The sequence below is a fragment of the Linderina pennispora genome (assembly GCF_002104995.1).
Source record: "Linderina pennispora strain ATCC 12442 chromosome Unknown DL89scaffold_1, whole genome shotgun sequence".
Classification (NCBI taxonomy): domain Eukaryota; kingdom Fungi; phylum Kickxellomycota; class Kickxellomycetes; order Kickxellales; family Kickxellaceae; genus Linderina; species Linderina pennispora.
The window spans coordinates 2,952,642-2,977,676 of NW_024468249.1; the positions used below are offsets into that span (position 1 = coordinate 2,952,642).

At 53.9% G+C, this 25,035-nt stretch overlaps 9 protein-coding genes across 9 annotated transcripts; 6 read left to right on the forward strand and 3 right to left on the reverse strand.

Annotated features, from left to right (window-relative positions):
• Positions 1-4,369: 4,369 nt before the first annotated feature.
• DL89DRAFT_290363 (TBP-domain-containing protein) lies at positions 4,370-6,776 on the forward strand (the record flags this gene model as incomplete). The annotated part of the gene is made up of 5 exons (XM_040890076.1): positions 4,370-4,519; positions 5,737-5,927; positions 6,014-6,101; positions 6,335-6,729; positions 6,758-6,776. 5 exons carry the CDS (start codon positions 4,370-4,372, stop codon positions 6,774-6,776), a joined length of 843 nt encoding a protein of 280 aa, XP_040748115.1.
• A 248-nt stretch (positions 6,777-7,024) lies between these two features.
• DL89DRAFT_218411 (uncharacterized protein) lies at positions 7,025-8,032 on the forward strand (the record flags this gene model as incomplete). Its single annotated transcript, XM_040884348.1, has 3 exons — positions 7,025-7,470; positions 7,573-7,681; positions 7,733-8,032. Coding segments are annotated over 3 exons (855 nt in total), but the record flags the coding sequence as incomplete, so codon positions are not given.
• Positions 8,033-8,415: 383 nt separating this feature from the next.
• On the forward strand, positions 8,416-9,296 carry DL89DRAFT_264704 (uncharacterized protein). Its single transcript, XM_040886344.1, has one exon. The coding sequence runs from the start codon at positions 8,464-8,466 to the stop codon at positions 9,115-9,117; it is 654 nt and encodes a 217-aa protein (XP_040748117.1). The 5' UTR covers positions 8,416-8,463; the 3' UTR covers positions 9,118-9,296.
• Positions 9,297-10,547: 1,251 nt separating this feature from the next.
• On the forward strand, positions 10,548-13,247 carry DL89DRAFT_290366 (uncharacterized protein; the record flags this gene model as incomplete). Its single annotated transcript, XM_040890077.1, has 1 exon — positions 10,548-13,247. One exon carries the CDS (start codon positions 10,548-10,550, stop codon positions 13,245-13,247), a length of 2,700 nt encoding a protein of 899 aa, XP_040748118.1.
• A 421-nt stretch (positions 13,248-13,668) lies between these two features.
• DL89DRAFT_264708 (palmitoyl protein thioesterase) lies at positions 13,669-14,664 on the forward strand (the record flags this gene model as incomplete). Its single annotated transcript, XM_040886345.1, has 1 exon — positions 13,669-14,664. A coding segment is annotated over exon 1 (830 nt), but the record flags the coding sequence as incomplete, so codon positions are not given.
• Positions 14,665-15,390: 726 nt separating this feature from the next.
• On the reverse strand, positions 15,391-20,253 carry DL89DRAFT_254676 (uncharacterized protein; the record flags this gene model as incomplete). The annotated part of the gene is made up of 1 exon (XM_040885292.1): positions 15,391-20,253. One exon carries the CDS (start codon positions 20,251-20,253, stop codon positions 15,391-15,393), a length of 4,863 nt encoding a protein of 1,620 aa, XP_040748120.1.
• A 539-nt stretch (positions 20,254-20,792) lies between these two features.
• Positions 20,793-22,400, forward strand: DL89DRAFT_219836 (UDP-Glycosyltransferase/glycogen phosphorylase; the record flags this gene model as incomplete). The annotated part of the gene is made up of 3 exons (XM_040884413.1): positions 20,793-21,710; positions 21,789-22,073; positions 22,161-22,400. 3 exons carry the CDS (start codon positions 20,793-20,795, stop codon positions 22,398-22,400), a joined length of 1,443 nt encoding a protein of 480 aa, XP_040748121.1.
• A 9-nt stretch (positions 22,401-22,409) lies between these two features.
• On the reverse strand, positions 22,410-23,390 carry DL89DRAFT_264711 (ribosomal protein S5 domain 2-like protein). The gene has a single exon (XM_040886346.1). The coding sequence runs from the start codon at positions 23,337-23,339 to the stop codon at positions 22,503-22,505; it is 837 nt and encodes a 278-aa protein (XP_040748122.1). The 5' UTR covers positions 23,340-23,390; the 3' UTR covers positions 22,410-22,502.
• DL89DRAFT_264712 (uncharacterized protein) lies at positions 23,378-24,068 on the reverse strand. The gene is made up of 2 exons (XM_040886347.1): positions 23,575-24,068; positions 23,378-23,526 (listed from the first exon to the last, which is right to left on the reverse strand). The coding sequence occupies exon 1, from the start codon at positions 23,947-23,949 to the stop codon at positions 23,587-23,589; it is 363 nt and encodes a 120-aa protein (XP_040748123.1). The 5' UTR covers positions 23,950-24,068; the 3' UTR covers positions 23,378-23,526; positions 23,575-23,586.
• Positions 24,069-25,035: the final 967 nt, after the last annotated feature.

The window sequence follows — 25,035 nt, forward strand, 5'->3', positions numbered from 1 at the left end:
ACACTATATGGTACAGCAGAAACATATAAGCCATATTGATTGCCATTGCTAGTGCTTCCTTTCTGAACACATAATTCTCTATTAAGATGCTTATAACTATTATGCTTAGGCTTTTGTCTTTTCAAGTGAACAGAGAGAGAGAGAGAGATATATATATATATATATATATATATAACTGATGTTAATAAGGATATTCCTAGGCTATATACTAGTATAATTTTATATCTGATATATGCCCAGAGTCCTAAGACTATACATACTTTATTTATAAAAGGAACTAAATCCTAGTTATATTCTTACTATGAACATTTTCTATTATTAGAAGCAATTTGTATATAGCTATATATTAGCCTCACTGATATATAAGGAATAGCTATTAACCTAGAGGATGAGTAGTTAATAGGTATATAGACAAAGCAACTCTATAAAAATAACTAATTAGAAGTAGGGAAGATAATAATCTGTCTAGGATATTATATATATTAGCCTTATCTATAATGACATAAAGGGACTCTAGACCCTAAATTTCAATAGTAATACTATTATATCAGTCAACTGTATAGGGGTTTTTAAAAGGTATATTTAATACTAAAGAAAAGAGAGAAAAGGGAATAGACAAGTTATGCAGGGGAGTTTTTAATACTGCTATCTATGCAACTTATCAGAGGCTAGACTCTACCTCTATATCATAGGCTGTAGCAGGGCTCTTATTGGCACCTGGATTTCTATCACCTGATTCGGCTGACATGTTAATGTTAGGGACAGCCACATTAGGCATGCAACAATACTAAGATTATCAATTAATTATTTATACTAGGATGCTATTAGTATATGTGAGGTAATCAAATATATAGTTTTATAAGAATAGTATATAAAAAGTAAGCAAGTAGTGAATAGTAGCCTTATAGCTTATTAGTTTTATAAAAGCAGCTTGAATCAATATAGGAGGTCATTCAGAGTTAGTTATCTGCATAAAAATTATATATACATGTTTAAACTATTGGCAATTTCAGTGAAATAAAAATTTCACCCAAACTGCTATTGGCATCTTAGAAAAGTTTCAGTGAATATAATTTCCTTATGATTGCTTAGCTACATCTATTGAGATATTGACTTTTGTTACCCAATGATAATTAACCCCTAATATGCAAAATTTTTCTTTCTAGTTGAAATTATATTCACTAAAACTTTTCCAAGATGCCAATGGTAGTTTGGGTAAAATGGCAAAAAAAATATTTGTATTTTTAAAATCAATTATACTCACAAAAACATTCTGGACACAGTAATTAATAATAACTATGAAAAAATAATTAGTAGTAAAAAATAGTTCTGAAAATGATTATTTAAAAATCTATCCAACAAAATTGAAAATTACTAAAATTTACAAATCCTAGAATGACCCCCATAATATATAGAGGTCATTCATAACACTAAACTAGGGTGATAAGTTATTATTATAGTAGTCACAGGTTTCTACTAGATACCTTCATTGATTCAGCATAAGAGCTGTTCTCATTATTAGTCAGCCTAATTACTTCTATGGAATCATCATAGTAGTCATCATTAGCTATATAATACTCTTAAGATATTTATTTATATGCATCTATTGAATAAGGACATATGGCTCTTCTAGCAGTCATGTAATATTTGTGGATTTATCTTATAAATTAATTTGTCTTATGAACATGTGTAAGCAGTAGTATTTGGGCTATAATGGACCCAGTCTGTATAGACTGATTCAAGAGACTGTATCAGTGCTAAGGGCCCTATGAACCATGCAAGCCAGATCATTATTAATAAAAAGTTCTTAATGCTATGCATACGCAATAAAGCAAAACTGAACAGCATCATTTCTCTTCTTACTTTGCCTACCGAATTTCTCAAATGAATATTACCCGCAGCACTACTGTCATAAAGACATCACTTGGTGGTATTGGCTTCCGTGATTCTATGTTGCCCCGCCTAGAGCAATTTGTACACAGCGTCAATATCATCAAAGAGCATACATACATGCTTGCACGATGGATATTACTCCATCAACTAGCTTATGATGATGCTTTTGACCATTCAATACTTGTGAAAAAGGGATTATTTCGTTTTATTTATTTATTCATATACCACAACCTGAAGGCGAAGACTGTCATATCTACCAAGGATTTCGTCAACCGGAAGGACAAGTCAGAACTGTCGAGCGCAGATTTTGGTGATGTAGTTAGATATCATATTTATGATTATCTATTGCATAATGGCGATATCGAGCTACATGGTGTACGTGAAATGAATCAAGTAGCAACATACGTGGATACCAAGCTGATGACAGCATACAAGAACAATATTGTGTTGCACTATGGCACTTGCATACAGCGGATTCTGGCCAAATTGATTGATGTTCGCAGCCGTAAAAACACACTGCACAATACAATGGGCAATGTGTCCAATGCTGAGTTCAATAACGCATGTCAAGTGTGTATCTATACACCTGCACAGAAGCTCCGCCAGGCAGTTGCCTCTAGGCACCCTGATCTCAGTGTGCTCGCCCCGCCGATGCTTGCAATCTACAACAAGCTGGCACCAGTCCTTAATGCCTATGATGCCAAGTACACATTCGCCAAAGATAGCCGATACTATGATGCCAAGGTAAATCCACTTAAGCATCTGCGTGCATACATTCACCTATGCCAGCTTATTGAGAATGAGCAGCTTGGCAAGTCTCCCCCCAATGGTTGCCTCTGCGGACATCATAGATCCCAGGCCATGTGCGCTTAGACAAGCAAATAATCAAGCAGGTGTTTATTTCGAAAACACGTGAGGAGGTTATCAAGATCAATGCAGCAAAGAGGGCAGCAACAGAGGCAAGGAAAGCAGCAGAAAGGGGAGAAAATTGGCCAAGAAGGCTGCACACAACTTTGAAGTCTATCTGATCGACGAATTCCGGACATCGTCGATGTGCCCGTTCTGCTGCGAAAGGTCGCTGCAGACATTCCGGCATGTTCACAATCTACGGCCCTACCAGAGATCGAAGAACCCAACTGTAAAGTGCCATGGCCTTCTCCGCTGTACAAGCGAGTCATGTAAGCGGGCCATGGCACAATACAGGCGAGCCTATTCGTCTCGGCTCGTGAACCGCGATCTTGCAGCAGTTCTAAACTTCAGACTCGTTTTCCAGTCACTCTGTGATTCAGGCAGTATTCCTGAACGGTTCTGTCGTTCTACGGCCATTGCTGCCAATGCTTCCGGCACCACCCCTGCAACAAAGAGGTCGCGCAAGAGGCGTGCAGCAGCAGGCGATTCTGTTGCCAGCAGCAGCGAACCAGCACTGAAACGCCTGCCCTGAGCAGGCTATCAAGATGGGAGATGTCCATGATCGCCACTGCACCAACAACCATCCGACACGTTCAAATGACCAGTTCGCCGTGATGCTCGTATCGACATGTCAACCCATGCTGACTAGCAGCCGAGCTCGCATCGCGAGCAGGGCAATTCTAGTAGGAATATTATTGTTTTGAGCTAGGCAATTCAAAAATGATGCGGAAATGCATTGTGCTCCTCTGTATAGTGCAAAACTGGATTTTCCTGGAAAAAATCCAAGGGTGGCGGCTTGCTCATAAGATTGTTCACTCCTCTAACCATCACACCTAGGAGTTCATAAAGGCAGTGCTTGCTTGAAAAAATCCGTGCGAGCAGCGCATTCCTCTTTCCTTCCAACAATTTCCAGGCGCAAATAACACCATACATGACTTCTGAGGAATACCCTTCAGCTGGTGATGTGTGCACCAGCAACGGCGAGCCAATTTCTAACAAGCAGGCGGACATGAACGAAGCATACTCTGCACTCGCTTCGGTGTATGACAAGTATAATAGCGAATCCTCCATTCCACTGGCTGCAATTGCAAAGAGAAGAGGCATGGAAATAATTGCACCAGCGCCAGGAGTAGCGTTTTTGGATATGGCAGCTGGAACCGGGGATATGGCCATGTGTTTTTTTGAGTATCAAGACATAACCAACCACGACGCGCCATCCACTGCTACCCTTGTTGACCTAAATGCCGATATGCTTGATATTGCCAAGAGACGACTCGGAAACACCAAGTGGGTCAAGGACGGCCGCGTCGAGTTTATAGAGGGAAATGCCGAGCACATATCTGATATTCAGAACTGCACTTTTGACATTTATTGTTGCTACCTCGGGATGCACAATATGGTTTACCGCGACAGGGCGCTGAGTGAGGCCATGCGGGTGCTAAAGCCAGGGGGGAAGATATATGTTGCAGAGTTTAATACCGGGTCCTGGTGCATTGGGAAGGTTGTTAGGAGGCTACTCGTCCAGTTTGTTCTGTACCTTATCACTGGGACCATAGGGGATCGGACCATGTCGCTGCGTCTGAATAGAAGTGCACTCTCATTTCCGTCGCCGCCTGAATTCCTGCAGGAGCTGAAGACCGCAGGGTTCCAGGTGGAGGGCCAGGGGTATCGCAGCATAGCGTATGGATTGGCTGCCCTATTCTCGGGCACAAAGCCGGTCGAGTGTGGCAATGTATTGTAGTTCCTTGGCACCTATTATATATCGACAACATACAGGCAAGGAAGCAGTGCGAGCGAGAGTGAATCCCAGCGAGTGCAGTCAATTCAGCAGTTGTAGTGATGCGTGTAGGCTGCCATGACAGGCACAAAAGCGCAGCAAGTCTGCGCTGACATCGCAGGCACACCATAGCCACTAGGCTGCCAGCCAGGTGCGGCATTCTCGCCAATGCCACTGGGCCATGGTGTGTCACCGAGTCAGCTTTCATGCACTGATCGGATGGATCACCGAATGCTGATCCGCGGATCAGTGCTTGCAGCCTATTCTCTGCTGTGGACAGCGCCACCGCCTCCCCAGCAATTTTGGCATGGATGGAGCACAGCAGGCGGGCACAGCGCTTTCTTCTCTGCATCTGCTCTCCTCCGCCTCTTCTAATAAAAGTGTTTTAATACCTCTTCCCAATGTCTTCGTCCTCCCCGTGATAGACCCGCCGAGGGTCGCCCAAGACATCCCCTGGTAGCCTCAGAGGATATCCTCCATGTCCTTCCCCTCCTCGTCCCTTGCACCGCGACCTGCGCTTCTGCCGGTTGTGCTTTCTTCGCTGCCACTCTTCATCGCCCCACACGTGATGGGGGCTGTGCTGTTCCCCCAATCGCTGTGCCGCTTTGCTGCGAAACGCCAATTGTTTTGGCGCAGCCAATCAGGACGCGACATATCTGGCTCTCTCGTCTCCCCTCTCGCCCCAAAAAAATCAAAAATTTTCTCCATTACTGACATTGGGCCAGAAAAAAGCCCACTTGCTCGCCATAAGTGCGTGGGCGGCGCGAGTATAAAAGGGCCCAGCCGCGCCCGCCAAAATCTGGCTCGCTTTATAAAGGCGCCAACTTCCCCATCACGAATCTCTTTCCCCCTTCATTCCCCCATCCCTTAGCACTCGCATTTTTCGAGTACTTTGCAGTTGCTGGCACGAGAAAGCGCGTTTTTCTCTCTTCAACTAGAGCCTCGTCACTCCCTCATTCCCTGTGGCCATAAATTATTTTTGTGGACTGCTTGTCTCCCGTAAACCCAGCCCGCGTCAAACTGGACTGCCAATTTGTTTTGACGAGTCCTCAGTGGCGGGTGTAAGCACTATCCTGTAATTAGCACACGCGTATATTTCCCTCAGTTTACATACAAAAGCACATACCATGGCCTTCGTCACGCCCCCCAACACACAGAGCGCAGTGCAGGGCGACCAGTCGCTGAGCCTGCCAAAGTCGCCGAACGGCAACGGGAGCAACAGCGTTGCGGCCATCACCAACCCGTCGGATGCAGCGCCAGCAGAGGCCGGGCCGTCAGCTGCTGGTGGCGACGACGCCGCTGCAGAGAACGGCATCGTTGGTGTCGCAGGCATCGTGCCTACATTACAGTAAGTGTTGCAGAGGAGAGGAGACGGGTGTGTTGTCGGTTGGTAGGACTGTTTCTCAAAAGCCCATCTTTGCCAATACTGTTTAGAAACATTGTTGCAACGGTCAACCTGGACTGCCGTCTTGACCTCAAGACGATTGCGCTCCATGCGCGCAACGCCGAGTACAATCCAAAGGTAATTATTGCGGGCCAAGAGGCGCAGCGGGCGGGGGAGGCGGCACGCGGGTAGTGGTCGTCTCTCCCTCCCCATGTGTGTGGAGTGGGGGCGCGTCCTTGCATGCTCCAGCTCTCTGGGGCCAGCCCACGCACGGCGCATCCATGTTTCACATTTCATCCACCCAACTCTATGCTGACGGTGCTGTGTGTACTGAGTAGCGTTTTGCGGCCGTCATCATGCGAATCCGCGAGCCCAAGACCACAGCGCTGATTTTCGCGTCGGGCAAGATGGTGGTGACCGGCGCAAAGTCGGAGGACGACTCAAAGCTGGCGGCACGCAAGTACGCGCGGATTGTGCAAAAGCTCGGGTTCCCGGCCAAGTTCACAGACTTCAAGATCCAGAACATCGTCGGGTCGTGTGATGTCAAGTTCCCGATCCGGCTCGAGGGCCTGGCATACTCGCACGGGACGTTCTCGAGCTATGAGCCGGAGCTGTTCCCTGGCCTCATCTACCGCATGGTCAAACCCAAGATCGTGCTGCTGATTTTTGTGTCGGGCAAGATTGTGCTGACCGGCGCCAAGGTGCGTGGCGAAATCTACCAGGCGTTCGAGGCCATTTACCCGGTGCTGACCGAGTTCCGGAAGCCGTAACGCAGCGGCCGCAGCATCTACAAGAGCCCTCGCTTTCGACTAGAGTCCATTTCGACGCAAAATAAAATAAACTTGTATTCTATGCGACGATTTCGCCGGGGGCATGGGGCAGGCGCTGTTGACATCAGCACTCCAGGCAGAGCTGCAGCTCCATCACAGCAGCGGACTGGCTGGCCAGGGGTCACTCTTCTCTGTTGTTCCTCCCGCAGCAGAAAGCCCGAATTGACACCTTTTTCAGTTTTAAGACCATTTTCAGCAATCCACACAGCCTACTGACAAATGACCTCGCGAAACGCAGCTACGGCCGCAGTGCACCCGCTGGTGCTGCTGAACATCTCAGAGCACGCGACGCGCACGCTGGCGCAGACCAAGCACGGCAAGCAGGAGCCCGGGCTTGTGTGCGGGGCCCTACTGGGGCGGCAGAAGGAGAGCCGTACCGAGCTGTTCCACTCGTTTGAGCTGGTGTTCCGGCAGCCGCGCAACGACGGCACGTACGAGCTTGACAGCACCCACTACCTGAAGCGCATGGACCACATGCGGCAGATTTTCCCCGAGGACGACCTTGTTGGGTGGTACTTTGTGTCGTCCAGCCTGCGGGTGACGCGGCTGATGTGTACGCTGCACCAGCAGATCATGAATCTGAATGCAACACCGCTGCTCCTGGTGTTTGACGCGGCAATGGCGGGGGAGGGCGACGAGGAGGGCGGCAGCAGTGGGCTGGCTCTGCCGGTGGCCGTGTATGAGACGCAGGCGCCAGCGGCAGTGCCGCGGGCAGCGCTGTATGGTGACGCGATGGATGACGAGGAGCCGGCCATTTACGTGGAGGGTCTGGACACCAGCAATACACCAGCCAACGACCAAATCGCATGGGCATCGCGCCTGGAGCCGCTACGGATCGCTGTAGAGACCGGTGAGGCCGAGCGCGTGGCCATTGATCATGTGGCGAACGTGTCTACAATGGTATCTGATGAGACCATGGTGGGCGGAGCGGCGGCCAAGACACTGGCAGATGCATCCAAGATCGCTATGTTCCTGACCGGCCAGCGCAACGCACTGGAGATGCTGCACAAGGACATCCGTATTCTTCAGGCGTATGTTTCCCAGGTCATCGCTGGTACGGCGCCGTACGACCCTGACGTGCTGCAGCTGGTGAAGCGCGTGCTGTGCAACAGGCCTGTGGTGCTGGACGATGCACTGTTCAACAAGGCGATGGCGCAGGAAGAGACCAACTACGAGATTGCCGCGTACCTAGGCGCCATCACCAGCGCTGTGGGCTCCGTGCGCAATGTGGCCCAGCGTGCCAATTCTGCACTGCAGGCCGGTCGCAACAAGCACATGCCACTGGTGAGCCATGGCCCGGGCGGCTCCATGTTTGACGGCTTCGACATGATGCACACCATGGGCGGGTTTGGCCGGTCTGCCCGGTCCCACGGCTTTGGCAGCCTCCGCTGATGCTGCAAGATAATGATGCCAGCAAGCTTTTTTGAAATCCAGGCAATACCACAAGGTGCAAAGTGGCCACGTCGGCTTGAAATATATTTCCGTGAAAATTCTGCTTTTGTGAATCTGCATATTTATTCATAGCCATGGCCGCGATACCACCCAACCAGACGCTGTACATACGGAACCTGAACGACAAAATCCAGAAGCCTGTGCTCAAGGAGACTCTCTACAGTCTCTGCGTCTCGTACGGCCGCGTCCTGGACATTGTTGCTCTGAAGACCACAAAAATGCGCGGCCAGGCGTTTATAGTATTCTCAGACATCGCCAGCGCAACCACAGCCATGCGGCACCTGAGCGGCCGCACAGTCTTTGGCCGACCACTTTGCATAGAATATGCCCTCAGCAAGTCGGACGTGGTTGCGCAAAAGGACGGCACGTACAAATATGGCGAGAAGCGCGAGCACACGAGCGCCGAGCAGCGGAAACGCCTGCTGGGGATCACCGAAGGTGCCAAGCGGCAAGCCAGCGAGGAAGCAGAGGAGCGTGAGGCGAAGCGGAGAGCTGTTGGGGACGCGGACGAGGAATCTGATGGCGAGCAGGATATGCGTGACGACGACAGCGACGACGACAGCGACATTGGGCCCATGCCGCCAGCCGAGGAAGCGCCAGAGCAGGAGATCGGACCGCAGGGTGCAGATGCAGAGGGGGTGTCGGCGCCCACGCTGTTTGTCGCCAACCTGCCCGAGGACTTGTCGGTCGATGTGCTTGCAGGCCTGTTCCAGCAGTATGCTGGCTTCCGCCAGGTGCGCCAGATCGAGGGCAAGCAGGGCATTGCGTTTGTTGATTACGAGTCAGCGCGCGATGCCGCAGCCGCTCGCGATGTGCTCGATGGATTCAGGATCGCGGCAGACCGTGCCATGCAGATAAAATTTTCTCGCTGATGATATCTTTTCCCTTGTTGAGCAACTAGAGCAGCCTTGATACGAACTGGATACGCCTGCCCATTTTCCAAGCCTCCTCCGCACAGCGCCCTCACTTGGGCGAGCTCTGGAGAATGCGCTTGATTGCATGATTGGCTGCGTGGCCCATTTTCAAAACAACCTTTTCCTTTGGCCTGGAGAAAAAACTGTTGTTTATCATTTTCACCCGTGTTCTCGTTGGTTTCTCTATGCTATCCGCATTCTGTCCCCTTTAGCTCCACCCTCCTGCGTTGTCTCTACACGCCACTAGCTCTTCCTCTTATTATCATACCCTCGCACGCTTGCTTCCTTTGAATTTCGGTCGCGGCCTTGAGTACATTCCGTATTTTTATTGTCAACAAAGGCGCTCTGTCTCACGTCGACCCTCGGACTCCCCGGCTCTGTCCCCTTTTCTCTTTATATCCTTTGTTGCCATTATCTCTGGGTGTCTTTTTTCTTTTTTTTTTTTGGCGCCAAGCACCTGGACGCTGGTTGTTTAGCACAAAGAAGGGGAAGCGCCTGCTCTGCACAGTCATTCGGGTTCGCGGCATTCACAAGTGTACTGGCTGTTGCCACTAGACTACACTTGCAGTGTCTACATTCAGGTACGCTAGAAATTTGCCAGCACAGTGCAATTTGAGCTTTTCTGCATACTGCAAAACCGCCGTGCTACGGGTATTCTCATGTCTGGGCATCGCTGGACACCTGTTTGGATTTGACAGAGGATAGTACTGCGAGCCGCGCACGCATGACCAACTACGCAGATAACTGCCAGCCTGTTTGCACCCACGCCCTGTGCCTTTCTCGCGAAAAAACTGCACTCGACCTGTAAATGACTTTGCTGTTTCTCTTCCCCAGCAGTACACCGTAGCATGGAAAGGAATTTGCTGCCTCTCTGTTTACTTGTATAGTGGAAGAGGGGTGGTGCGTTTGCAAATCAAGCTTGTGTTCCTGCATCTTCTTGTCCATTTCTCGTTTTGTTCTTCGACTCACTTTATGTACCACCGCACACGACCTGCCGAATAGAGTGCTTCTATTGATCTGTAAGGAGAATAGTGCAATGGCCGGCCGCTTTACCCACAGGGGGATAGCCGAACTCTTGCATTCCGGCAGCACCATTTTTTGCTGCTTTCGTGTTCCTTGCTGGCTCCTCTTTCCAGCCCAATCTGCAGCCTTGGCGAAGTTTTTGTCTACTAACGCACAGACGCTTTTGCCGCTGTTAGGACTAGAGACATTGTAGATCGCAAATTGTATTGCATCGATCGGCCAAAGAAACTCAAAAATAGACATAGACACACAAAGGCAATGAAAGAAGCCACACCAGTTCGCAAGCACAGCTCTATCAATCAAGGTAACGCATTGGCAAAGCGGTTGCATATCATACAGAATCCATAAAGTTTGCTGCTAATGCCATGGCCTTATATGTAGACGCCACCGAGAGTCCACTTGGAATCCTGGCATCGCTGGCATCTCCGCCAGTCATGACCAGCACGTCAAAGCAGCAGCACGAGTCGGAGATGCCAGCAATGCTGCATGTCGAGTCGCGGCGAGGCTCGCTTGGTACGCATTCTGGATCACCGTCGCCGCCCAACTCACCCAGCACACGGGCTGCAATGCGGCTGGACCAAAAAACACCCAAACCACACCTCTCGCACGCTATCAGCGAAGGTACGGGTTTGCAGGAAGCAAAAGCGGACAGCGCAGCAGTGGACATCGCACACAACGTGTCAGAGCCTGGGTCGCTAGTGCCAGTGTCAGTGGCGTCTGCAATTCCAGCTAGTCAGCTGGATGTGTTAGCGCTTGTCACAGCAACAAGCCCACCACTACCAGGACGCCGGCGGTGGATGGCACACAACACACCAAAGCCTGCGTTTGCAAGATCTGGCTTGTCGCAGAATGTCACCCCAGCACGGTTGCTAACTAGAAATGGTGATGGTGCTGAGGACAGCGGTAGCGATACAGTATCGGAGGACGAACAGACATTGCGGTCGTATAGCGCGCGGCTGAGATCCCGATACCACAGTGCGAATCTGCGGCCATCACCTAGTATGCCTAGGGGATCATCAAGGGAGCCGTCAGAGGGGACATCTGATCTGCAGCTGGCTGAGCCAGCTATGCCTGCTAGTGACCGGATAGCCAGAAATCGCACCGTTTATTCCATTACTGGTATTGGGAGGCCCCCGCTGCCCATGTCGGCTACTGCGTTGCGCACAAGTAGACGAGGCGGGTACCCGCAAAACACCAGTGGTTACCAGCAGCAGAGACCCGGCAATGGCGAATCAACAGATGATGAAGACGAGCCAGTACTGATGCAAGCCCTGACCACCCCGCGACGTAATATCACTCCGACGCACCGGATGCACGAATTAAGCGAACCGCCAAGACTCCCAACATCAGCTGAGCGACGCACATACCGCACACCAGCCCACCCATCAGCACGCGGCCTGCAGATGCTACCACGGTCCTTGAATCCATCTTTGGGCAGCTTCATTGAGTCACCAGCATCGGAGCCCGTGATGCGCCGGCGGCTGCCTCGGTACCGTCATCGCGTGCATGCAGAGGGAACTGAGAATGTCAGCGCACTTCCAGGCACAAGCACAGAGGAGGTAGAGGGCTACTACGATGATGATGACGACGACGACGATGGGTATTCAAACGGTTCACCAATGCCGCTGTCGCCATCATGTCGGCAGCAGAGCATGGAAGTTCCGCGCGCATACAGACACGCAAGAGCGCATCGATCATTGGTTGCAGAAATCGGTTCCAATGTGTCTAACCAGTTTCTAGGCTCGGAGACCGATCAGTCCATGGCCACGAGTGCCATAGACGAGGCAGGCGTCGATGTAATCACGGCGGATGACAGCGACCAGCTAGAGCCACCTCACAACACCACAATATCTGGTGAGACCACCGAGAGTGCCGACATGCAGTTCTTTGTCAATCGACCATACACCACGGTCCGACGATCCATTGGCAGTCTGATAGACCAGACCAACGGCCTGCAGCCCACTGCTGAATCCCCGCATAGCGGAAACTCTATTAGCGCAGAACGACTTGAGCTCAGGCGTCCGATAGATGTAGCGAATGGCTACGAGGATGATGGGTCCACTACTGAGACCGACGACGAATTCTTTACACGTCCAAAGCGTGCTCTGCATGCCAGTATTCGTCCACCACGACGGGTTGTACGCCACTTGGAGACACTGCGATCCCACCATCCTCCGCCGGCAGTCTTGCGCTTGCAGCAAATGAAAATACCAGCACATTACTCCATGGTGCAGAAGCAGCACCTGCCGCTGCTGGGGCGCAGTCGCATGGGTTCGGTGGGGTCCATGTGCCCGCCTGCCTCACGCACTGCGCCATCGACCAGCGGGTTTGGACTGGGTGTTAGCAACGCTGACAGTCTCTCCAACACTGAGCCCGCGCAGCGTGTGTCGTCGGTGCCGTCGTCAAATTCTGCAACTGCGGCCTTAGCTGCCATGGCACAGGCTGACGACAGACGTAGCCCAGAGCGTATCCCACGATACATTCGCCGGCAGCAACATCAGCCATCAATAGTCGTGCAGACAAGCTATGTGCCACAGCGACCCGAGGGCATAGATAGGTCAACGGAGGCTAGCCGCAAGCGCGCACTGACTGCCCCATCGTTGCTCGAGTCGCCAATGGCTAAGCGGTCACGCTACATTGGCACCGAGCCTACGCTGCATTCGTCAGATGAAGAGTCCGCCAACCCGCAGTCGCCACTGGCGCTGCGCACTCCGCTGGCTAGTCGAGTGAGTATGCCAGGCGTATCGCCAGTGTCCTCGCTGCGGTCGTCTCTGGTCAGCAGCAGGGGCCCACCGCAGCCCCGACTGAATCACACTGGCTCTCCGATCTGCCAGAATAAGGACGCTCAACAAGACTCTGGGGGCTCGCCCAGCATTAGCACCGCCCAGCATCTGCCCAAGCGCACACATTCACAGGCCAGCCGGTCACCGTGTAGCGCGCACTCGCCGGGCAGCGAGTCAAGAGACAGGGTCAGCCCCAAGTCGGCAACGCCGTCGTCACCATCACTAGTGTCAAATGTGTCGAGTGATGCGCTGTTACCGCCAATCAGCCCGGCTGACGACTAAGTGCCGCTCTAGGATCACTAAGAGCCACACTATTCTTTCGCTCTAGATGGACATGCAATTTGGATATCCTCATCAGCGAAAAAAGAGTATCGAAAAAAAGGTCAGCTTCAAGTAAAGAGTCGTCATGAACCCCGTTTGTCTAGGGTCCTTTCCGAGCTTGACTCATAAATGACTCATCATCCCCAGAGCTGGCATCGAACGCCCGATCTCCACCGACCAGAGCGGCGGAGCGCGCGCGCAACCAGTCCCTGGTAGAATTTCAGGACAGAGTGATATCAATGCCTCGCTGGAAAAGGAGAAATGTAGAGTATATCAAGGGCAAGGTCGGGGGTTGAGCGGAGACTTGGACAAACCATATTCCTCCGACCGCGGCTGACAACGGCAAAAGAATGCCAGCATTGGATTTTGGCATGCACCACAATAGCACAGTATTTTATCCTGTATCAGTGGCTTCCCTTCACTAGCATGCAGCTCTTTTCTACCCTTTCACTTTCGTACGCCCTGGCAGTGACATCAGCAGCAGCAGCAGGCTTATCTGGAATGCATGCGCCGGTCATTCTCTGGCATGGCATGGGAGATACCTGCTGCAATAATGATACGATGGGCTGGGTCGCACAAATAGTCTCAGACGAGCTTCCTGGTGCCTTTGTGCACTCAGTGCGGATCGGCAACAGCGAGAATGCTGATCAGAATGCTGGATTCTTCGGCAACCTGAACACCCAGCTTGAGCAGGTGTGCAACGACTTGGCTGGCATCCCAGAGCTACACCAGGACGTCAATATGATAGGATTCTCGCAAGGTGGGCTGTTTCTGCGTGCCTTGGTCCAGCGCTGTACTTGGCTGCAGCCCAAGGTTCTTCTAACGTTTGGATCTCCGCATATGGGTGTGGCTAAAGTTCCTGAGTGCACCGATCCAAGCTCAGCCATGTGCCGGTGGATGCGCCAGCTGGCCAGCAAGGGTGTGTACTCGTGGTATATCCGTGACCATGTGGTTCAGGCACAGTACTTTAAAGATCCTGCTCGCCTCAGCCAGTACTTGCAGTACAGCATATTTTTGCCCGACATCAACAACGAGCTCGACAAGAAGAATGAGCAATATAAGAAGCGCCTGAGTAGCCTCGAAGGACTCGTGCTCGTGCAGTTCAGCGAAGAGCAGATGATCTCTCCGCCTGGGTCAGCATGGTTTGGGTTCACTGACGAAGATGGAAACGATATACCTGTGCAGAATACGACCATGTACAAGGAAGACTGGCTTGGACTACGCAAGCTTCATCAGGCAAACAAAGTCGAGTTTGAGATGATCGATGGCCCGCATATGAGCATCGCAGAAGATGTTTTGCGCAGGCTGGTCTCCAAGCACTTTGCTGCCAACAAGGATTCTCACCTATTCCGCATCCAATAAATTCTAAAACAGATTATGCTGGTGGCCTAGAGCACATCGTGGAAGATGTAGGGCGGTAGATAGCGGCAATGCCAAATGAGAGGAAAGAGATTAATAACGTGAGCACCTGACATGGGTATGTATTTACTTTCGTGTAATGCGAGTCCCGAATGTGTCTTTGAACAGTGGCTAATATGCCCTTGCACCTCTATCAGAGACTGAAGAGCTCAGTGGTGGAGGGAGTGTCATGGCCTTCTCCGCTGTACAAGCGAGTCATGTAAGCGGGCCATGGCACAATACAGGCGGGCCTATTCGTCTCGGCTCTTGAACCGCAGTCTCGCAGCAGTTCTAAACTTCAGACTCATTTTCCAGTCACTCTATGATTCAGGCGGTGTTTCTGGATAGTTCTGCCGTTCTACGGCTATTGCTGCCGATGCTTCTGGCACCACCCCGGCAACGAAGAGGCCGCGCAAGAGGCGTGCAGCAGCAGGCGATTCTGTTGCCAGCAGCAGCGAGCCAGCGCTGAGCAGACCATCAAGACAGGAGATGTCCAAGATCACCGTTCCACTAACAACAGTCGAACACGTTCAAATGATCGGTTCGCCGTGATGCTCTTATCGACGTGTCAACCCATGCTGACTAGCAGCCGAGCTCGCATCGCGAGCAAAGTAATCCCAGTGGTTCCTAGAACGGTAATAATAAGCGTCAAACAAGCAAGAGGGGATCATTGGAGAATATAGTTGGAAATATGAAAGGAAAATGGCTACTCGTCAACATCCATGCCGTCTGACGTGGGCATCTCAAGCACGGGCTCAGTAGCTGCACGCACCTCAGCCATGCGCGCATTAATAGCGCTCAGCTTTGCCAGCTCCTTGTCCAGAGCCTTCTGGTAGGACGCAACCGCATTAATCGCGTGCTCACAGTCCTCAGCCGTATCGTCGCTGCCTTGGATCAGCCTGTGCTTTTTGAGCTCCGCATCCAGGTGCCGATTCAGGGTTTCGGCATGGCGCGGTCTCAGAATGCCTGCAACAGTCTGGCTCAGAGCGACAAACCACGGCGCTGCCTTGGTCTCCCAGGTCTCACTGCTGGCAGGTTCCCGGGACTGAATGCCGGCATCACCGTTCTCCGCCTCAGCTGCCGCAGGAATTGCGAGCGAGAGACCGAAATCAATGGCTTGCTTGTGGTGCTTGACCCACTCGTTGCCGATAACCACGGGTGCAAGCACGAAACTCGGAGCATCCGCAGCTGTAGCACGGCTAGTGGCTGGTGAGACAGTCTTCAGCGCAGTGGCTATAAAGCGAGCCAGCGTTGCCACGTTGACAGAGTCTGCCATAGGTGAATCGGCAGTCGCTAAATTTGTCTGGTGGCACGCACGCATAGCTGATTCGTAAGCGGTCATAGCTGATTCGCGACTGCTCTGGACGACCAGAGTCGGCTTCAGTGCGTCCACGGCTGCCTGAACGATATGGTCAAATGCAGACAGTGTGACGAATCCAGCAATACGCCGCGGCCTGTGGTGGTGCTTGGCCTGGTCACCATCCACCGCATACTGCTGCCTCTTCTCTAATGGCTCGAGTCCGAGCATGCCGGTATGAGCGGCAAGCAGCGAGAGCTGTGCAGCAGGCACGATGCGCGCACCGAGCCACTGGGCCCAATCGGCCGACTGCCCGCAGAACCGTGCGTAAGCTGTGCTCCACGATGATGGCGCTGCCTGGTACCAAGGTGCAGTGGCAGCCAGGTCTCCAGAAAGCTCAGGCTCATATCCTGACAGCGACGACAGCAGGCCAGACCACGTCGACACCTTGTGGCCAAAGAACTGTGCGAGTCGCTGCTGCACTGAGAAGCTGCTGGGCATGCTCAGCGTGCGACGCAGTGCTGCAGTGTGGCGGATGGCCGCAGATTCGACAGCCGGCTCTGCAGGGCGGCGTGCCAGACTGCCAGTAAACAGCTTGGTCGTGTTGCCCAGCACGGTGAATGCCAGCTCGCGCAGCCGCCGGTAGTTTGTACCAGTGATGTCGGCCAGCTCCATGCAGTTTGCAACAAGTGTGTCGCGATCGCACACAAGTTGTTTGGCAGATGCGTCGACGCGCTGCCAGAATGGCGTCGGGTCAGCATCGCTGTAGGGTTTGCCAGATCCTTGTACAAGCAGCCTGTCAAGATTCAGCGCGCGCCAGAGCAGGAAGTGATACGCAGTGTCGAGTGCGGCCAAAGCTGTGCTCTCAGGCACTGTTTGCGAGCTGAGGCTCCGTGCTGCCGAGGCGAGTAACGCAAAAACTTGCTCAATGGCACACTCGGGAGAGCGATCGCAGATGTCCATGTGCTCATTCATGGTTCCAGGAGACTCGCCGCTGGCGGCCATCAGCGCCGAAATGTCTTTGGTATGGATAAACGAGCGCAGGGCGACAACGCGGGCGTAAACGTCGGCATATGCAGAGGAGCTGGCGCGAACACCAGTCTCAGGCACAGCAGCTACAGCTGTTGACAGCGCAGCAACGGTCGACTGCGCTGCCTTGCTGACCAGCGGACCGGGCGTAGTGGCTGCCGGTGTCCGCCCTTGGCCATCAGTGTCCTCGGCCATTTCATCGGCTACACGCAGAATCTTAGTCGCATCGACACGCTCCAAGAAGCCGACAACCAGCCGCGCCAGCCGCACGTTGCCACCATAGCGATCGAGCACCAGCATCAGGTTCCTGGCAATGTCCTGCAGCGCTGCTGTCCTGTTTGCGTCAAACAGAACCTGTGGATCCAGCGACTCAGCGGCCAAGAAAACCAGCGGAAGGAGCCTGGCTGGGCTGTCAATGTTACGCTCAAGCAATGGTACCATTGTCGATTGCCACTGCTTGGACGGCGCCCGCAGCTCGTCCTCCAAATCAGCCTTCTCCTTCTTGTTGCGCACCCGCTTGAGCTTGTCGCTGATTGTTTTGCTGCGCTCCAGCACCCATACCGCATACGACTGCAGCAGCGCCGTCTCCTCAGCCGGGGCTAATGAGAAGCGCGAGAGTGCTACTGGCTCTCCGCTGCTAGTAGCCCGTGTCGAGTGGTCCCAGGTCAAGAATGACGAGATGGTATCGACATCAGCGAGCTCAGGCAGCTTGTGGTAGAGTGCCTGCGCCGCTGCAACCAGCCGCGGGAGCACTGTTCCGGTGTTGGCGCCCACAGCCCTTTCGATCTCCGCATCAAGAGGCGTTGCCGGAGTATCTCCGATGGTACAGCCCGCGAGGGCAGCCACAGTCTCCTCGCTCAGCGAAAACCCAAGAGACGAAGCGGGTGTGGACCAGATCTCCTCGATGCGTGACGCCGCCTGCTCAAGCACCCACTGCTGCTTGGCCTCAGCATCCATCCCATCGACGTCGGCTGTGTCACTGGTATCGCGCGCTTTCTGCTGATCTGCATACGCCAGGCGCCATAGGAAGGCACCCAGCGACTTGTACAGAAGCCATTTCTTAGCGCGCTTCCTTCTGGCCGGAGTCTCGAGAATATCGGTGATGGTGGCGCTGGCGTCGCCCTCCAGACCGCCCATGTCGTCAGTCACCTGCGGCATGTCCTCGTCGTCATCGGCATCCCTGGCTGGCTCCACCTCTTCACTTTCGTCATCGAGGTTCAGTCCGCTACCATTTAATGCCGAATCAACACCAAAGGCCATAGTGTGCGCTGAAGTAATCCAGTCCTGCCTGATCCACCATGCAACCATATCTGCAGCCGCTGCACGAACCGTGGCGTGTGTGTGTGCGACAAGCGGTGCCAGGTACGTCATTACCGTGTGGTGCGGGCAAGGCAGCGCATTATCCTCCAAGTCCTCGTTGTTGCTGTACAGTGTCTGCAGATGCAGCATGCTGGGATCCGCGTCGCTCAGGTTGTTGGTGGCCGTGTTGTTATCCTCGCCTTCACCTTCTTCGTCGTCATCGCTGTCGCTCTCACTGCTTGACTCCTCGAGCATTTGCTGTGACAGCGAGTTCTTGTACGATCCGCGGCTGCGCTTGCTCGCCTTGCGCTTGCTGGTGCTCTTCTTCTTGGGTTTGGTCGAGCCTTCCCCATTGCTGCCCGCCTGGCGCTTCGCATACCGGATATCGCCGATACGTGCGGTCGGATCAAGGTAGTCGTGCTTACCCAGAAGCGACAACAGTTTGAGTGCAGCAACTTGCACCCTGGTGTCCACGTCGCCCACGGCTATCTGAACCAGCCGGGGCAGGAACCGCACAATGAACGGTCGGATGCCCTCGGTAATCGAGTCCTCAGAAACCGAGTCGACGCCGCTCAGCGTGCCCACACCGCTACCCACTGTTCCCTGGTTGCTGGTGCTGGGCCTTCCCTGGATCAGTGGACCGGCAATCGCCAGCAGTGCGACTTCGCGCACACGAGGGTCTCTGTCGTTGAGCGACCAGCCCATGTAGCGCAAATACTCGGTATCCAGATAAGATGCCGGGTAGGCGCGGCACCACGACGCTAGCGGCACCAGACATTCCGAGCGGATGATCGCATGTACATCGCGGTAGCGGTAGATAAACACGGTGTCGTAGAACGCCTTGAATGCAGCCTCTGCCAGCTCGTCCTGCTCTGTCAGGGTGGCGACACGCGTGCGCAGCTGTTCGCCACGAGCCGACTCGCGGTTGCTGCGTCTGGACTTGAACAAGCGACTCTGCTCTGCCTCAAGCTGACGGTGCGTCGTCTGCTGCTCAGCGCTGATGCGCACACGAATGCCCACCAGCGCCGATTGAACAGCCATGGTGATCAGCGTTGCGATGTGCCTGAATGGGCGATACGAGGACCCAGCCATATTGACCAGCCACTGCAGCAGGATCTCGGTGAACGTCGACAGGCTGTTCTCCTCGTTGATCTGGTCAAAGACAAGCTGGTGCTGGCCGATCTCAACCACCTTGGCCACAAACTGAAGCGTGTTCTTGCGAAACTTGCGCTGCTCTTTGGTCTTGCCCATCAGTAGCCCGTCGGCAATCTCCGCGCTCGACGCCCCGCCTTGCTTCAGCACCGCGATGCACTGCTTCTGCAAGCCTTCGAGCACCGAGCCAATCTCGTCGGCATCGTACACCGCCCCTTCGGCGATCTTGCTGGGGCAGCCCGCGAGCTTGAGCACAAAGTTGATAAGCTCGCATAGCGCCTCATCAATGTTGTCGCGGTACGAGTCAATCCAGTCGGATGCAACCTGGGCCAACGCGACTTTGTCGTCCTGGATCGTCGAAAGCAGCAGCGACTCGTCGGCTGTGATCTCCATGTCTGCGCCAGTCGGAGCCTCGGCGGCCTTGTCTGCCTGCTTCTTCTTCTTCTTCTTCTGCTGCTGCTGTTGCTGCGGCGTGGCCCTCGGCTTCTTTGCTGCAGTTATCTGCTTGCGAGGAGTGCGTGAAGCCAGCTTCGACCTGGCCTCATAATCGCTGGTCTCGTCAAGATCATCCTCGTTATCCGAATCGGCTACCTCTGACGCGCTCTCGTCGTCATCGTCGTCGCTGACGCGGCTCTGCTGCGCAGCCGTGCGTCTCGGCGTCTTTTGGCGCTTGTTGCTGGTGGTGGCCCTTGCTGAACGCGTCTTGCTTGCACGCTTTTTGGGCGTGGCTGGCGTGGAATCAAGCCGCTCAGGGGCCTTGGCGGCACGCGTAGAACGGCGTCTTGAGCTCATGTAAATTTGTCTCAGGCTCAAGGCAAATGTCAGAAAGGAGGGGAGGGTGAGAGTATGAGTGGAGGTGGAAGTGGAAGTGAGCAGCAGCTATCTGCTGTGGAATACAGTGGAGCAGCACACCGAAGGAAGGAGGGCTAGGTGCTGGAGCCGATTGGCGACGCCACACGCGTTTTCTTTCAATGGCCGCTACGCGTCGCCGCTAGATCCGATCACCGGTGATCCAGCGATGATTGGTGGTTGCACACTGGCACACGTGGTCGACTCGGCTTGCTGGCCGCGCTCTTGCTTTTTCCGGCTGAATCGCCAATCTCTCGCCCGCCTAAACATCCACGTCAAAGCTCTTTTTCCTTCTTCCATCTTCGGTTCTCTTGCAAGCTGGTTCTGCTCTCTATTGCTCCCTCCCCACCCATCTCCCTTCCACCTGCCCTCTGCTATATTGCACTGTTTTTTTTTTTTTTTTAACAATGCCGACGCTTGAGCAGGCTATCCACAACTGCTTTGTGTTTGGCGTGGTCGTGATGGTCGTCTTCATCGGCTTCATGACGATCCGGTTTCTGACAACCGGCACCGACGCACACCAGAACGAGTGCAAGGCGAAGGTCCAGGCTGCGACAAAGCCTGATACCTCCGAGCATGAAGCGTACTATGCGGGATTCTTCCACCCGTACCCGAATGCGGGCGGCGGCGGCGAGCGCGTTCTATGGACAATGATCAAGGCTATCCAGAACAAGTATCCGTTTGTGGTGTGTGTGATTTACTCTGGCGACAAGGTCGACCGCGACACGCTGCTACAGAACGTCAAAAGCAAGTTTGGAATGGACATCAAGCCCGAAACAATCTACGTGGTCGAGCTGGCGGGCCGGTCGTGGGTTGACAACAAGTACCCTCGGCTCACGCTGCTTCTGCAGAGCATTGGATCAGTTGTGCTGGCCAGCGAGGCACTGAACAAGTTCATGCCGGACATCTTCATTGAAACCGTTGGATATGCGTTCACATACCCGCTAGTGCGCCTGGTGACAGCCAAAATCCCCGCTGTCTCGTACACGCACTACCCGTCGATATCAAGCGACATGCAGACTATGGTTAGCTCGCGCGAGTCTGGCTTCAATAATGACGCCAAGATCGCCCAGAGCCCGGTGCTGACATATCTCAAATCCGTGTACTATCAGGCATTTGCGCACGCGTATGCATTTGCAGGATCTTTTGCAGCGACCATCATGACCAACTCGTCATGGACACATGGGCACATTGTCAAGCTGTTCGGCAAGCCCAAGATGACCCAGGTTTTGTATCCGCCCTGCGACACCAAGGCGCTGGTCGAGTTTCCAACATCCAACCGCATGCCATTTGTGGTCTCGCTGGCACAGTTCCGACCCGAGAAGAACCACAAGACGCAGGTCGAGGCATTTGCAAAGTTCCTGGATAGCAACACTGGCTTGAAGCTGCCAACTACGAGCGTGGCGCCGACGCCAGAGTCTTTGCTCAGCAGCGCAAGACAGTACGAGGCGTCGGGTACGAAGCCAGACATTGCGCAGTACCCGATGATGATCATGCTGGGCGGTGCGCGCAACATTGAGGATGAGGCCCGCGCCGAGGAGCTGCGCCAGCTGGCCAAGCGGCTTGGTATCGAGCGCCAGGTCCACGTCATTGTCAATGCTCCGTGGAGCCAGGTCCTCGAATGGCTAAAGTTTGGCCGTGTCGGCATGCATACCATGAAGGACGAGCACTTTGGAATCAACGTCGTCGAGATGCTGGCTGCTGGCTTGCTGACTGTCGGTCACGACTCTGCTGGACCCAAGCTGGACATTATCACGCCGGCTGTCCGCATCTCCGAGGATGGCGAGCCAGAGGTGCCGAGCGAGCAGGATGCGAAGGCATTCTTGGGCAGCGCCGACAGTGAGGAGGAGAAGACGTTCCCGGTGGGCATGGTGGCCAAGTCTGCTGACGAGTTTGCAAAGATGATCCAGCTCGGGCTCGGGATGCCTGAGATCACTGCCAGCGCCATGCGCAAGGCGGCCAGACATGCAGCGGCGACCAAGTTCTCTGAAGCGGCGTTTGTCGCCGGGTTCTACAAGCGGTTCAATCCGGTTATCCGTTGGCTCGACTACCAGCGCTCAGATGAGGATGACGACGACGAGTACGAGTAGACCAGACAGCCAGTTTCAACAAAAATATATTCAGAGTTTTTCTAGGAATAGCGAGGTGCTTGCGCGACAGCCACCTGTCGTTTGCTGTGGCCAGAAGGCGGGCTAGTTTGTGTCGGGGACGGCGCTCTTGATAGCCTCGCTGATCTTCTCGTTGAGCTCCTCGACCTTTGTCAGCGCCAGCTGCGTGCATCTGTCAATCTGCTCCTGGTCCAGTGGCACACCGCCTGCCTTGCTCAGCGCGCATATCTCGCGGTGGGCATTGAGCGTGATGGTGAAGCTGGACACCTGCACCTGCTCCTCCAGCAGGCTCGGATCAACGACCATCAGCTCGCCGTCGCCCAGGAATCCAAATGTCACGCAGATTGGTGTGTGGTGGATGCTAAGCGGTACCGGATTGCGGTCGCGCGGGTCGTGGATGATCGCCTCCTCGCCGTCAACCGTCACGTCGGGCCGCTTGAAATGCTTCAGCGCCGTGATAGCCGCAATCGACGCTGCGTCGATAAGGTTGCCGCTGTGCGACAGGAAATGCAGGTCAACACGCACGGCCCACACCTTGTCGCCAGCCAAAATGCATAGCGCCTCGGCATCGATCGCCCGGCTCTGCTTCACAGTGCGCTCGATCATGCGTGCCACCGCGACTTCCTGCGTAGACGGCCTGCCAGAGTCAAAGCCGGGGGCTGCCATGGAGGAGAGCTCGGCATTGAACTGCACGATTCCTTCGGTGGGACGATCCGGGAACGGCCGCGACACCTCGCAGGAAACACGTGCCAGAACCCGCGTCTCCCCCAGCTGCACCTCGACGAGTCCGGGAGTCGGCCCGCAGGCGATTTTAAGTGTGCGGTAGTCGTAGATCCCGCGTCCGTCGACCCGGATCCCCTGCCGCAGTGCGTCGAGCGCAAACTGCGATTCTATGTTTGACGGCCCGATCTCGACAACCATCCTTTGATTCAGCGCGTGTGATGTGTATTTGTAACGAGCGCAAAAATGCAGGAAAGAGTTTTGAAAACAAAAAATAAAATTCGAAGTGATGGTTTTCAGGGACCACGGCCATTAGCAATCAGAGCCAGTTTATGGAGACTGCTCACCGATCCCTTGCAACCGCTGATTTTCTTGTACAGTATCTCAGAACTCGACTGGTTCAGAACTCCACTGGTTTAGAACTCCCCTGGTTCAGAACTCCCCTGGTTCAGAACTCCACTGGTGCCGGACGCATGGGGCAGGCATATCCGAGCATCTCCTCTTCGAGCTCCTTCAGCCGTGTTGAGTTCTTCATGGCTGTATCCAAGCTTCCGTGGGCGACACGGTAGTGCCACATCCTCAAGCGCACATTCAGATCGCGCGCCATCCAGTAGTGCACTGCAGTGTTCAAGTTGGTGTCGTCCATCCACACGCGATCAAAGCAGCCCTGCGGCTCATCACCACATGTCTGGTTGACCGCCGACGGGTTGAAGTCAAAGCACTGCGGGTTCTTTTGGGCATGCTTGATGAAGTGGTAGGCGTCATACACCATTATGTGCAGCTTGGCTTGTGGCGCAGCGGGAGCTGCCATGGCTGGCTTGCTGCGCCTGTGCAGTCTCAGCAGCGGACGGTGCAGATCGTCGGGGGGTGATGTCTTGGAGTGGATTGACAGAGTGCTCTTTGGCGGCGTCGCCAGGGCTGGTGCGGTGGTGTTGGCTTTGGTCCAGCCATTATGCTCGTGCGGCAGCGTGTGCGAGTAATCTTTGGGTAGGTCAACAGAGAGGAAGTGCGAGATCGGCGAGTCGGTCCTGGTTCTGTGGTTCGGCAGAACTCTCTGCCCTGTTGACGGTGTCAGCTGGAACGTATCGGTCATGGTCGCGTAGCCAACTTGGTTGAACTTGTCAAGAAGTAAGCTGGGCAGCTCCTGTACAATGCTCTGCACAGCGCTCTGCACAAGCAGGCGCTTCTCTGACTTTTCGTTGCGCACCATCGGCATGTCCTCGACCGGCGGCGGCGTCAAAAGAACCACAAAGTTGACCTTGTTGTGAGACTCGTGCTCCATCTGGATGATGTCCTGGAATACACTGTCGATGATATCTTCGGTGGTGAAGTTTCGATTCCGGTTTGGCGACCCAATCCCGCCCAAAGCCAGGCAGTCATTCATGCCGGTCCACACTGTGTATAGCGTGGTGTCTGTCTCTGGGTATGCGGCATGCCGTGATTTCAACATGAACCCGCGCACTTGCTGGTGCGTGCTTGGGATGTAATGGCCAAGCAGGCTCCCTGGCAGCAGAGCATTATCGGTGGTGGCCCCGCCGTGGGCAAAATTGCGCATCTTGACCTTCTCCAGCCCGCCAAAGTTTGTAATCAGGTTGTCGATCCAGTTTGGTCCGTTGCTGAACCGGTGGTGCCAGTAGGAATGGTCGTTCGGGTATTTCCCACCGGTGATGTGAGCGCCGTTGCCGCAGTCCGTCAGCTCGTCGCCGAACGACACGACTGTGGTCCAGGGCGACGGGAAGTCGTGGTGCCGGAAATGGGATAGGGCTATGATGCGACTGATGATTATTGCCAGAGTGGCAATGGTGATCAGCGGGTAGAACGCATAGGAGTGTTCGGCGAGCGGCTTCTGCAGCTGGTGGTAGTACCCCATCGGCGTGAGTCGGGTTGTGCTGGTCGA